Source organism: Gallus gallus, chromosome 1 (assembly GCF_016699485.2).
Source record: "Gallus gallus isolate bGalGal1 chromosome 1, bGalGal1.mat.broiler.GRCg7b, whole genome shotgun sequence".
NCBI classification, from domain to species: Eukaryota; Metazoa; Chordata; class Aves; order Galliformes; family Phasianidae; genus Gallus; species Gallus gallus.
The window spans coordinates 54,289,470-54,302,463 of NC_052532.1; the positions used below are offsets into that span (position 1 = coordinate 54,289,470).

At 40.2% G+C, this 12,994-nt stretch overlaps 2 protein-coding genes across 6 annotated transcripts in view; one reads left to right on the forward strand and one right to left on the reverse strand.

The window, feature by feature from the left end:
- Positions 1–2,345, forward strand: part of APPL2 (adaptor protein, phosphotyrosine interacting with PH domain and leucine zipper 2) — a 33,463-nt gene extending 31,118 nt beyond the window's left edge. Inside the window, exons 20-21 of the mRNA XM_003640409.6 lie at positions 175–222; positions 814–2,345. Of these exons, the coding sequence (XP_003640457.1) occupies positions 175–222; positions 814–942 (177 nt within the window). The 3' untranslated portion in view covers positions 943–2,345. The remainder of the gene's footprint in view (positions 1–174; positions 223–813) is intronic.
- A 40-nt stretch (positions 2,346–2,385) lies between these two features.
- Positions 2,386–12,994, reverse strand: part of WASHC4 (WASH complex subunit 4) — a 38,999-nt gene continuing 28,390 nt past the window's right edge. For 2 of the 5 annotated variants that reach the window (XM_004937815.5, XM_040649540.2), the window contains 8 exons: positions 12,377–12,485; positions 11,580–11,646; positions 10,796–10,882; positions 10,145–10,292; positions 8,689–8,785; positions 8,056–8,252; positions 6,653–6,752; positions 2,386–5,530 (listed from right to left, as the gene is read on the reverse strand). In XM_004937815.5, the coding sequence (XP_004937872.2) occupies positions 5,463–5,530; positions 6,653–6,752; positions 8,056–8,252; positions 8,689–8,785; positions 10,145–10,292; positions 10,796–10,882; positions 11,580–11,646; positions 12,377–12,485 (873 nt within the window). In that variant the 3' untranslated portion in view covers positions 2,386–5,462. Of the gene's footprint in view, positions 5,531–6,652; positions 6,753–8,055; positions 8,253–8,688; positions 8,786–10,144; positions 10,293–10,795; positions 10,894–11,579; positions 11,647–12,376; positions 12,486–12,994 lie in introns of those variants that run through there. The other 3 variants (XM_015287824.4, XM_015287817.4, XM_040649550.2) reach the window with 3 other exon arrangements.

Genomic DNA, 12,994 nt, shown 5'->3' on the forward strand with positions numbered 1-12,994 from the left:
TGCATAATGTTTGTGAAAATACTTAATTTCTGTGTAACACTACAGCAAAGTGGTACTCTGCCTCTCCTTTTACATCCCTATTTAAGTTTGCATTGATGCTTCTCTGTTTTAATCCTGATTAAGCAGCAAAACCAATAACAAAAACCTGAACTTTACCCACATTTCTGATTTCAGATCTGCTATGCCATTAGCTTGGGGAAAGAAATTGCAGAGGCCCAGAAGGTAAGCCTATTGACTCCTCACAGACGTGCTTGTTTTGCTGCATGGTTTTCTGCCTTTTCCACCCATTATTGTTTCACTTCTAAGAACTCCTCTCCTTTAGGGAGGCAAAAAATTAATGAAGGTTTTCCATTTAAAATAAACGGCAACGTTACCCAACCTGTTGTATAAACACATTCATGTAAAGATGTTACTGCAGCGGTGTCACATTTCCTGCATGTTTTCACCACTGCAACTATAGAACGAGTTGTGGAAATGAGCTTTTAGTCACTTGCAGTAAGCACACTAAATAAGAACTTGTTTTTTTAAGTTTTTTCTCCTGGTTTTTCAGTATTAAAGCACTGGCAGGTAAGAAAAGCACAATAAGGCTCAAAGTAAAGACATTTTTACTAAGAGGTGTTCTGCTGGAAGGGATTACGTTTCAAAACCTTAAGCCAGAATTATGGCCATTAAAACCTTTAGGTTAAATGTTGTCAAAGGTTAAACAAAAACACCACCACGAAAACCTCAAGTTGCAAAGTGTTAACATGTACTGGAGAAAAAGTGCTCCTCTGAAGGATTCCTTTTGCCTACTGAACTTTTGTTTTCCTTCAGGACCCAGAAGCATTAGCTCAGCTAATGAAGTCTGTGCCCTTCACAAACGATGGGAAGTTTGTGCTGCTGAACGATCAGTCGGAAGAGGATGGAGCCACACGTGAAGAAGGAGAGGAGTCAGAAGCATGAAGAACTCTTGTTGTTTCCTCCAGCCTGTATGGGAGCAAGGAGAAGCTGGGAGGCTGGCCAAGAATCTCTGTTTTTAAGTCATCTGTGCACACGTGAGGCCACAGCTTCTGGCACCTGCTAGGGGGATGGCAGCATCTTTGCAGAGGTTCCTCGGGCTTTGCAGTGAACAAACGCAGAACTTCGGCCTTTGGAAATTTTTGCATTTGTGAATGTGTAATGCAGAGGTGGGCCTGGGATGCTGGCGGCCTTGGGCAATGTTTCAGCATGAGCCCCTTGCTGCTGGCAGCTCAGACAGCACAGCTGTCAGCCACAAAGGGTTAACGTCACTTCCCCAGGCTCACAGGGAGCAGCCTTCACTGCTGCTGGAATGAGCACAAGTTGCAAGCTGTCAGCTCCTTTAGGAAACGCATCAGGCCTCTAACTTCTTCCTGTAGTCAGTTTTTATAGTTTGCATGATTACGTGCATCTGAATGAAGGTTTAAAATGCACTATTTACTTTATTTTCAGATGAAGTTATTTTTAGCCTAGTTTTAAGTGTAACAAGATTTATCTTTTGTGCTAGCCTATTTACGGAGCAATTTGTTAAACACTAAATTTTTCCTATTAATATAATCTATTTTTATATTGCGTCTGGAATAAGCTTACAAAACAAATCTAAGTGCCTACTCTTACCTTTTCGGGGACCGCATTCACATTCCATCATTAAATAATGGGCATAACGTACCCCCTCGATTTACTGCTGTAAGTACCGCCGGCACGCAGACATCAGAGGCAGTCAGCAGTGGGGCACAGTGGCCGAGTGCAGTTTTTCTGTGGTTAGGGATGTTAAAATTAAGAGAAGTTGTGGAGAGAACCTGTAGGACAAGTAATCCGTACTCTTAACGTGATGGTGGCATGCAGCATTGGAGCCTACCAGCAATCTTCAGTTTTCAGAAGCTGAGCAATAAAATGCTAGGCGAGCAGCTGCAGCACACGGACTGGTTTCACTGCACACTCCAGATGTTAGAAGCCATATCTACCAGCTAAGAAGTTTCTTTCTCCTTCCAGCTTGACCTGAAGACAGGAGAAGCTGTGCTTGGCAAGAACAAATAAATGGGAGTTACTGAAGAGAGAGGTGGGGGAGGCCGTATGGGGTATGGTTTATAGTAATCAAGGTGGAACAAACAGCTGAACATTTGCAACTGCATTTGACTCATCTCAAGCGCTTAATAGGAATGTAGGCTTTCTGTAAGCAATCTGTGCTAGAGCAGCTGGATGAGCACAGCTTGCAGTGTTTGCCATGCAATAAATTCATTGAGCTGGTTGGGTGGGTGACTGTTTGTAAGAACCGTGGATGAAAACTGTCGGGAACTGACACAAACATTCCTTCGTCAATAAAAGTTGAAGCTGTCTTATTAAAGAAATTAAAACCTCCTGCAGTGCTGTTACTGAAGACACTAAGAGTGAGGTTCTGAAAATTACATTTATTAACAGTTTTATGTACATTAGGTACTCTACTCACACACCAAAGAGACTGAGGTAACAAAATACCCTTCTGTACAATGAGTTAGGAAACATGTAAATGTAAATTTGGTCCTTTGTACCTGAGAAGCTGAGAAGAGCTGTTGACAGACATCTGATGAAAACTCAAATTTACTTCTAATTACAGACTTCATGAGGACCTCTACAACCTACCCTCCAAGCAAAGCTAAACATAACCCAATGAAGCATAGGGCTGCTGAGACCATCACCCCGTACCACCAGTGACCAATGCCTTTTGACATCAGGGCGGATGCAACTCTGGGCATCAGCTGTGCTCTGCTCCTATGCAGCCCTATGGCTTGTGGCATAAAAGGGCTCAGCACCATGACAAGCAGGCTGCAAGGCCACCAGGAGAGCTGCTGCCACCACTTCTCCCCCGAACAGCCTTGGCCCAGGACAAAGCACGCGGGTGCTGCGGTGGCAGCTGCCTCCTCAGGAAGGCAGATACCTTCAGCCTGTTCTGTGCCTGCCTGGAAGGAAAACAACCAAGATTCGTTTTATGTCCCTGCAGCAAACTCATCATCCTCCCTTTCCTTCATCACCTCTGGGAATTTCCAGTGAGCAGCCAAGTTCCTTTTGTTTAGAGAATTTTATTTTTTTCTTTTTAGATCAATCCTCAACTCCATCCAACCCACTGGGTTCCATTTTGTTCCTATAATCAGAGCAGGAGGGTAAAAGCAATGAAAATAGCACCACAAGAGTTCTGCACCCCTTCCAGGTAGCTGGGCAGGGGGTGGGAGGAGGATTTGATGTGACTCACTGACACAGGAGCACCATCCCAAACCAGGACCCACCTCGTTCATATTTCAGGCAACAAAAGCTTTCTGCATATATATGCTGCTACGTGACAATAAAGTGTAAGTATAATAAACTACAATCCTCTGTTAGCAAGAATAGCTCTATTATCACTGCACATATTCATATGAACGTATATACTTTTGCCAGATACAGTATACATTCAGGTCCCACCATCCATCAAGGTTCTATGAAAATAGGCTTTTGTAGAATTTCCATCACCAGAACGACATGAGTTGGTTCACCACCACACACACAATGAACTGCAGAGTGTTACCTAGCTGAGATCCCATCGGTCCAAAAATCATAGGAGAAGGGAAAATACAAATGTGGACTTTAATAATTAGAGCACAGGTCATGACTTGACTGCATCTATCTACCTAGCATGTCCATCCTGAAGGAAAACAAACGCTCTGTGTGGTTCTGCCATTGCTACAGAAGAGTGATAATGCTGGACCACTCCACGCCTGGAGCTTACATGACTTGAGATGAGACAAGGGCATGGAAATACATACATTGCTACCGCAACATGATGGCAACCAGCAGAAGCACTGAGACTGCTGCAGTTCCCAGCAACACTACTCCAACTGTTCAGTGCGGGCACAACTTGGTCAAAAAAAAAAGAAAGTGCACATAAACTGTGACAATAAAAAAAAGCAAAATGAAGTAATGCAGCATGAGTTAGGGCAGTCTCTGCAGTTGTAATAGAAATATGAACGAGGCCAGCTGATCTCAACAGCTCACTTCTGCATCATGTTTTCCGAGCCAGTGAAAGGACTTTATCAGCCCTCTCTGTCCAGTTGCAACCAAAACATTTGCCCCAGTTCTCTCAATGCTGAACTCACTGGCAGGAAAGGGTGAATCAAAGCCTGCCAGGAATCATCTTAGCCAACCCGTGGCCAAAGAGCGGGTGGAACAATTTGAGCCATTTGTATGACAACATCACCTGTTTTGTAATTAGAAGAGATGAAAAAACTGTCAAGTAAATACAGAGGGCCAAAAAAACCCAAAAGATAATTCTCAGACTGACTAAAGCGGTTTATTCTAGCTAGTAAAACCTAGAAGCGTTTTATATTCCGTGAGATTAAAACACAACTGAGTCTTTTAATGGAAGTGGAATTCACTGTTAAGCTAACTTCAATTACTTACGTCAGGAATCTGAGCAACTCTTGCACAATCTAAGAACCTCTGCTCACAGGCATCAACAGGTGTTAAATTTTATACAGAGTTCTCACAGTGTTCAGCAGCTTCTGAAGCCTGCAGTGCAATTATTGTTAATCATCAGGCAAGTAAGACTGTATTAACAACACAGACAGTACAACGGACCTACAAAGGCGAAGAAAGACCGGCTTGAGGCTGAAACTTGCGGTTAGGCACAACATATTCATGAAGTGTAAGATCACTTAATAGTCACAGACACCCATCACACAGTGTCTGGTCATGGAAGGAAGAGCTGACTGTGGTTCTGTCTTGCCTCCTGATTTCCCTACTTCTGTGGATGCAAATCAGACCTTCGGTATGAAGTGAAAAAATAGTTTATTACATTAGCTTTTCTGCTTTTCCCTTTCTCAAATATGGGAGAAAAAAAGAACAGGGGAAGAAAAACGCCTGGCAGGACCCTGATTGCAGAGTGAAAATAACATGCTAATAATAAAGCTTTGTAGAAAAAAAAAGAACACACATTAATGAGAACTGCCATTTTGTCTAATAGGTTCAACATACATTCACAACCTACACTGTTACAGCTACAGTGTAATTTGTGACTACATTAAATACAAAAGGGGCGCATAAACATCTGGACAACAGATAAGCAACGCATCTTCCTTCAATTTTCTTCTCCTGGTTGATGAGATGCACGTGTCTGTTTTTAACGTTTTGTTAGAGATGCAAGCAAGCATCTAAAAATTAAAGATTTTTTTCTTAGATATGCACAACTGTAATTCAAAATAATTACCTCCAAGCTATATTTTAAGTAGTTATTTTTAATCTAGAGAAAGTGCTGTTAGTAACGTAAATAAATAACTCCTGAAAAATAGAAGTTTCTATAGGAAAAACAAACAAACACAGACCTAGCCCAACTGGATGCTAGTATACTATTGTACATTTTCCGTTAGCTTTAATAGAAAAAGTCAAACGAAGAGCTTCTACCCCTCCAGAGCATTAGTGATAGTTATTCGAGTAATTATCACCCCATACCAGCCACATCATTTCACAACAGGATCTGCAGACGTAGAGTTGGAAAGATCTCCATTGCTTGCTTTAACAGATTCTTCTATAAAAACAGAAATCGGAGATATGGATTACAGTTAACATTTTACTCAAGGCAGTAAAAACAAGGTCTTAGCACATGTATAGCATGCTGATGTCATAAAACATTTGATGCACTGTACCACGGACAGCATCTGATAACTCCTGGCCCTACAAACAAATCTGTGTTTGAGGTGAGAGGTACAAGTAACTGCTGTCCTACAAATGTTCTCCCAAAGAAGCAAAGGCAGTTTATCTGCATTACCACGATGCTCCAAGATGGCTTTTTGAATAGGACAATTATGTGAGAAACTCCACAAATATAAAGTGTAAATCCACACTGAAGACTTCTTCTTTGCAAACTGTTTTGGCTCAGTGATGTGGGAGGTAACCATCGTTTACATCACTGTCAGAACCGCAGACAAAAACTATTTGCCAATTGCATTCTTCAACATACAGCTACATTCAGCTGTGAGAGACCCAAGACTCCAAGCAACTTGTGACTTAACTGCACTTCTACATCTTACTCCTCTCATTTCTTGGAGAAGAGTTTCCCCACACTCAGGAAAGTTTCCCATAATTCATGAAGAATACACAAGCATGCACCCAACATGGCCAGTGTGGGAATTTGACAAGTCAAGAGACTAGAGCACAAATGAAGACCTTACCCTTTGAACGTAACACAATGGTAGACCAAAACACTCCATAAACATTAAACACATAGAAGTCATGCATGTAGTATTTGCATTATCTGCCTATGTAAAGTGTAAAGCAGCTACTAAATGACAGCTGAGAAACACTAGTTTACGTTTTACATCAGCAAAGGTTTTGCAGACAAAGGCTGTCATTAACACAATCAGGAATGAAGCTGTAAGTATGACGCTTTAGTTACTGAATTTAATATTACTGCAAGCGTGCAGTTCTCCCTGCCCCGAGTTTTGTTCTCAGAAATCCAGTCTGAAATTTCACTTTTCCAAAGAAGGTCTCAGTGAGGTGTTCTCAACTCCTTAACTATCCTCAACCCCACAGAACTCCCTCAGGAATACCAGTTCAACCCAATAGCAAGAAAGTGGCTACGGAAGAAAGCATTTTCCCTAGAAAACACACCCTCAAGAACCAAAGTGCTCCATATGTAATATTCACTCACCTTCTCTCTCTTTCTTTTCCTGGTTTTCTTCTGCTGCAGTTTTATCTGCTCTGAAAAATATTCTTGCACTACTTAATGAAAAATAAAGGAGTTCAAATTCCTAAGGAAAAAGACAGAAGAGGAGTGTCAGTGTATCACAAGAATGAATTCACATACAAAGCAATGTGATTTTTCAAAAGCATCAAAAGCAATTAGATTTCAGTATCAAAATCATTTCCCATTCATACCCCACTTATATGCATCTTAGAGGACATGAGTCAGCCAGAAACTTTAAAGAGTAACTTAAGTAAAGCAGCATCACTGCAATATGTATGCTACTAAGGCCAAATATGAGGTTTGCAGCCACAGTGAAATCATGGAACTGTTTGCCTGCAGAAAGACCATGCAACCCAATAATAATAATAATGTCAACAGCCGCGTGGTCAATCAGTTACTGAACAACAGTCAGTGATATGGTTTTGGTAAAGCAGAGAACTGCAATGCATGCTGTTGGCAGACATACCCGGCTTTATCTATTTTACCAACAACAGTACTTAATACAAAAGGTAATAATGGGCTATTTAGAAACAAACACCTGCAGATGTGTCCCGCAGCCCCCTCAAATCAAAAGCAAAGGGGAGAAACAGGTGGCATTTCCACCTCAGTTGAACCTGAAAATTCAAATATGTTTTTCTTCTTCTGTTTGATAGTTCGTGGGCATTGAATGAACTCAGAGAATTCACACCCAAGCAATTTGGTTCACAGTGTTTCTTGTAACAAAGATTTCCCTACAACATCCTCTCCTACTTGAACATTAAGGTTTCAGTTGCATTAAGAGTTTTGTCCAGCAGACAAAGGCTTTCAGCCAACCACCTCGAACTCCTTACTCACACAAATAACACAAACACTTATGACTTTGTGGCCTTCCAATATTTGAAGGGAGTGCATAAACAGGAGGGGTATGCCTGTTTACAAGGGTGGATAGTGATAGGACAGGGGGGAATGGTTTTAAACTGAGACAGGGGAGGTTTAGGTTAAATATTAGGAGGAAGTTTTTTACTTAGAGGGCAGTGACACACTAGAATGCGTTGCTCAAGGAGGCTGTGGATGCCCCATCCCTGGAGGCATTCAAGGCCAGGCTGGATGTGGCTCTGGGCAGCCTGGTCTGCTGGTTGGCGACCCTGCACATAGCAGGGGGGTTGAAACTCGATGATCATTGTGGTCCTTTTCAACCCAGGCCATTCTATGATTCTATGCCATCCCCTTCAGACAGCACACCACCTGAGTCTTCATGTTCATTTTTTGCATTGTTTTACTAGGCAGTGCTTTATGCTGTTTCGATGTTATTTATTCTTGACAAGTTCCTTCACAAAACAGCTACCAGAACTGCACTGACACAGAACAGAAGCAGACCCGTGCTCTACCTGTAAGCAAACTTCCAGTCGCTTGTGAGTAAGGTTCATAGTTTGTAGCAGCTTTTCATCTTGATTAATTGACTGCACATTCTGTTGCTTAGCTACTGCTCTTATTTCCTTCACATACTTCTCTCGAACAGACTGGAACCAGTGCAGTGAATCAAACTCCTGGTACTGATCCAACAGCTTCAGAATGTAAGCCACACCTATGGTAATTAAAAAAAAACGTGCCAAAGTCAACATGCAATTTATAAGACATTTTGTGAGTGTTATTAATGGATCAGTTTAAGTCAATAATCCTCATGCAGTTAGAATTTAAACTGCAATTGATTTTAAATTAAATCTAACAGGAAGAAAATCATAATAAAGAATATTCAGAGATTTGTATAAACTCTAATCTACTGCCTGTGGCTTTGAAAGAAATCGGGGAGTACCAATGTATGACAAAACCACCTGCTGGCATAACTAGTTATTCCACACTGAAGAGATTCTGAACCAAAAAGCCCACAAATCCATTGTGCTGGAGCCAAGACAGTCCAAATTTAAATTAAGGGAAATGGAACTCCCAGAATTAACAAACTTTTCCTGCAAACATCAGTTGTGTTGGCTTACCTAAAGACTCGTCAGCATGCTGAAACTTACCCATGGCAAACCCATCATCAGTGAAGGCTGCCCCACTTTTGTTCTTCTTGTTCAATTTCTCCTTGCAACTGATTGAATGCTCTACAAAATTGAGGGTCTGAAAGAGTGAAAAGCTGTCTTGGAATCATCAGGAGACTTAACAGTATTATTAAATTTAAAAAAAAGATAATCACATGTGGTTAGATAGAGATGTAGCTGACCAAAACTATGACGTTTGTGTCTCCCATCATTAGGCATTTTTGTATGAAAATACCCAAAAACCTAGAAAAAGGACAAGCATAGATTTTGGGAAACACTTACACATGCATAAGTAAAACACAGTTTAGCTACAATGAAACACATTTTACATGTAAAATGGACAGCGTTTTCCTGAAACTGTGCTTATTAGAAGGAAATCCCACATGCGGAAAGGAAAAAAAAAAGGGAAGAAGTCTTGGTATTAACCCTTTCCCATCCCTCACTTCTATCACCATGACCATCATCCTCTCACAGTCCAAAATTTGCAACACTGCCATTTCAAAGTTAGTTTCTCAAATGGTGCCCTTGTTTCAGCTGGAATCAAATTAGTTTTCTTCCCAGTAGCAACTATGGTGCTGTGTTCTCGATTTAAGGTATGAATAATGCTGATAACACACCAATGTTGTAGTTGTTGCTGAACAGTGCTTACATCAAGCCCAGTACTTTTTGGCTTCTTATACTGCCAGAAAGGAGCTGGGGGTGCAAAACGAGCCAGGACAGCTGACCCAGAATGACCAAAGGGATATCCCACACAATATGGCATCGTGCTCAGCAAGAGGAGGGAGACACACGTGAAGTGGTACTATTTGTCTTTCCAATAAACTGTTATGTGTGATGAGCCTCACTTTTCTGGAGGTAGCTGAATATCTGCTTGCCACTGGCAGCAGTGAAAGAATTCCTTGTTTTCTTTGCTTTTGTGCACAGCTCTTGCTCTACCTACTGAACTGACTTTGGCTCAATCTATGAGTTCTTGCACTTTTATCTTTGCAATTCTCTCTCCCACTCCACCTTGTGGGGAGTAAGCAAGCAACTGCGTGGTGCTGAGCTACCTGCCAGGGTAAAACCACAACAAACAGGATGTCATGCCATGAAATGAAGCTGTTAAGACCACTTTAGGCCTTCAAACTGAACCGCATCAACTCAGTTCAGCTTGACTCACAAGAAAACTCATTAACAAAGGCAAGTCTAATTGCAGTAGAAAGGGACACAATTTTACTGAAGAAATTTCTGAAGTTACTTTTTGAGTGCTAACACAAACTGATGTAAAAATCAAGAAAAACATGGCTATGGATGACTGCCAACAAAGCCATGCTCGAAGCAATTCCATTCATAATCAGGTAAAAAAAAGCATAATGTGGTAATTGACAGTCTCATTCAAAATATTTGAACAAATCTGTAGACTTTTTCAAGTGCTGGTACACACAGTAACAATACTAACCAGTGGGGGAACAATAATGTAAAAGTTCCTCAAATGCATATTCTTTGGACTGCGGAATTCAGGAGCAAATACATCCACAAGCATTTTAAAGTACTCCGTTCCTTCTGCAAAGTTACGTGTGAGGTCACTGAGGACAGAGTCCAATTGCCTGCAAAGGACAAGCAACGTGTTACCTGTTTTCTCCTAGAAGTTCCTTTACTTAAGTAAAATTCCATTCTTTATCCTTTGGCCACATCTACAACCCAATATTCCAACTTGTGCCCAAGATTACAACCTGCCTCTACAGCCACCTTCCATCACAGTTTCATTTTATTTCCTCAAAAATCCCACAGAATAATTGATTATTTTCCTATAAGGCCTTAGATATTCAAGATACAGATGTCAGATGCAGTGAGGAATACTTGTTAGCCTTCAAATCAAATATATTATCAAGAAACCAGGTTCTGTAACAAGACTACAAGTAACGCTATATATTCTTTTTTGGTTTTGAAAGAGTATACTTCTTTTTCTCTACTTTCAACAAGCACTTTTGCATAAAATTAGTTGAACTTAACACACACAAAAGCAACCAACAGTTGCATTTACACTTTTAGAATTACAACCCTCCCCTCCCAACCCTTGTCCAGACCCCGACGCGTGATGTGAGGGTACCTTGCTGCTTTCTGCGTTTCTTCTGAGAGTCCTTCTTCTTTCACCAGCTCTTCAAAATTAACAATATCTTCCAGATCAGGAACAAACCTGAAAACTTACTGTTTGTTAGCATTACATTCAACTGGTTACATTCACTGGAGTAGCTACCATAATTTACCATAAAATTAAAATCTTCTGGACTCAACCTACTTAAAATTATATAATTTCTGCCATACTCCCATCTTAGTGCCATTAAGCCCACTTCTCAACTCACAAACTTGTTTATACTTCTGTTTTTACCAGGCTACTATCTGCTCTCCCTTGTACTTGTCCTAGGTAACTACAAATTCACTAACATTTGCAAGAAATCTACTTCTTGGTACATATGGTCACTAGTTTTCAATGGCCTTACACGAGCAGACAATCAATTCTACAGAAAGAAGTGTCAAACAAACATTAAATTCATTTTTAAATTCCTCAAGACTAGTCCTACTTTTCCTTTAATGCACCATCTTGCAGTGATTAACATCAGGAATTACTGACTTGATTAACAGCTAATGATTTGCACACATGGAACTATTAGCTCCTTCGCAGTGTATTTCCATATAAATTGGAAGGCTTTTTGGCATTTTATGACAATGACTGACCAGGTCTGAGTTCAGGCTCTATTTCTGATAATTCAGCTTCAAGAAAGGCATAAAGACGGAGTTCTTAAATGTATCACGTGATCAAGTATTTGTGGCAGATGGGTGAGAACTTTTTCAAGGAATATCAGCACAAATAGGAAGCAAAGAAAAAAAAGTACCTGATTGCACTGCTACAGCAGTGAAGACCACCAGATCTTATCATTCGCACATAACCCATCGCATTGCCTGCAAAAACAAGAAAAAACAGGGAAAGAATTAATCTTTATTTAAAGAGAGAGAGAGAAACATACATCCACTTCAGACTTCCTACAATATCTGAAATGTAAACTAAAGTTGCCACATGGTCTCAACAAAGAAATTGCTTTGAAAATTAAGCACAATAAAATATTACACCAAAAACTGATGTCAATAGTCCGTCCAGATTAAAACATAAATCCATAATCTAGCTGTGTTGAGTTCACTTGCATGACAGCCTAAGGGCTAAACTCTTTCCATCAGGAAGATTAAACACTTGCAAGTTCTGATCAGTCCTACACATCCACAGTATCCGTGGCCAAAAATGCTATCAGTGTCATGCATGACTTAAAGTTACTTCAGTTGGATATACAGCCTCTCCCTGAAAAATATGAGAAGGTCTGGTTTTGTTTTCTGGGAAATATACTCAACCTGGATAGAAACCACTTCCACAATAAGTGGAATAATAATAACAAAGAGGAAAACCTAAAGGAAACAGGCTTCTATGCAAGTTGTAGATACATTTTAGATTAAGACATGCAAGACCTATTTCTGTGAAATGAGATGAGACTGTTTTCCCAGGTTACAGCTGAAGCACATTCCATCTGACTAGAATTGTATCTAGATTTTAACTTGTGCTAAGAGTTCAGTTACTAGACAGTGAAGTCCAGTACTTCCATTTACTAACATTTATAACGTTGTTTTAGATAACATTTCATACCAATTTGACTTATGAGTTGTCTGAACTGGTCAAGGTAGCTCTGGCCATCTGGAGTTATTCCAAGTTTTCTGATGCCTCGGTTGAATTTATCTGCTCTTTCAAACGGATACTAGAAAAATACATTAATTTGTAAAGAACTGTCAGAATTGGCTATCCATAAAAAGTCTGTTTTTTCATCACGTCAATACATTTGTATTTACACTGTAGTCCATTCTCACACCATACCTTCAGCTTGGTTGTTGATTTTTTAATTATATACATTGCCCTTCCCTACCAGTTCACAAAAATCATTTGACTAAATCACTTCTGTAATCTGGAGAATGGAATGGAGTCATTGCTGTGGATAAGTAAGTATTCCTAGAAGAAATAAGCATCTGACATACAAAGAGCCTGACAGCATATTTGACTGAAGTACATCACGTCTCATATTTTTAAGAAATCAGTTTTTCAGCATAGAAAGTTACACTCCAGTACCCAAATCTTGACATATTTGAATAAATGCTACATCTTCACATCACCCTGCATTCTGACAATTGTTAAACATTACTTGAATTACAAGTTTAGGGTCCTCCAACAGACTACAACTGCATCAAATCATTGTTTTCAAGTCACTGACAA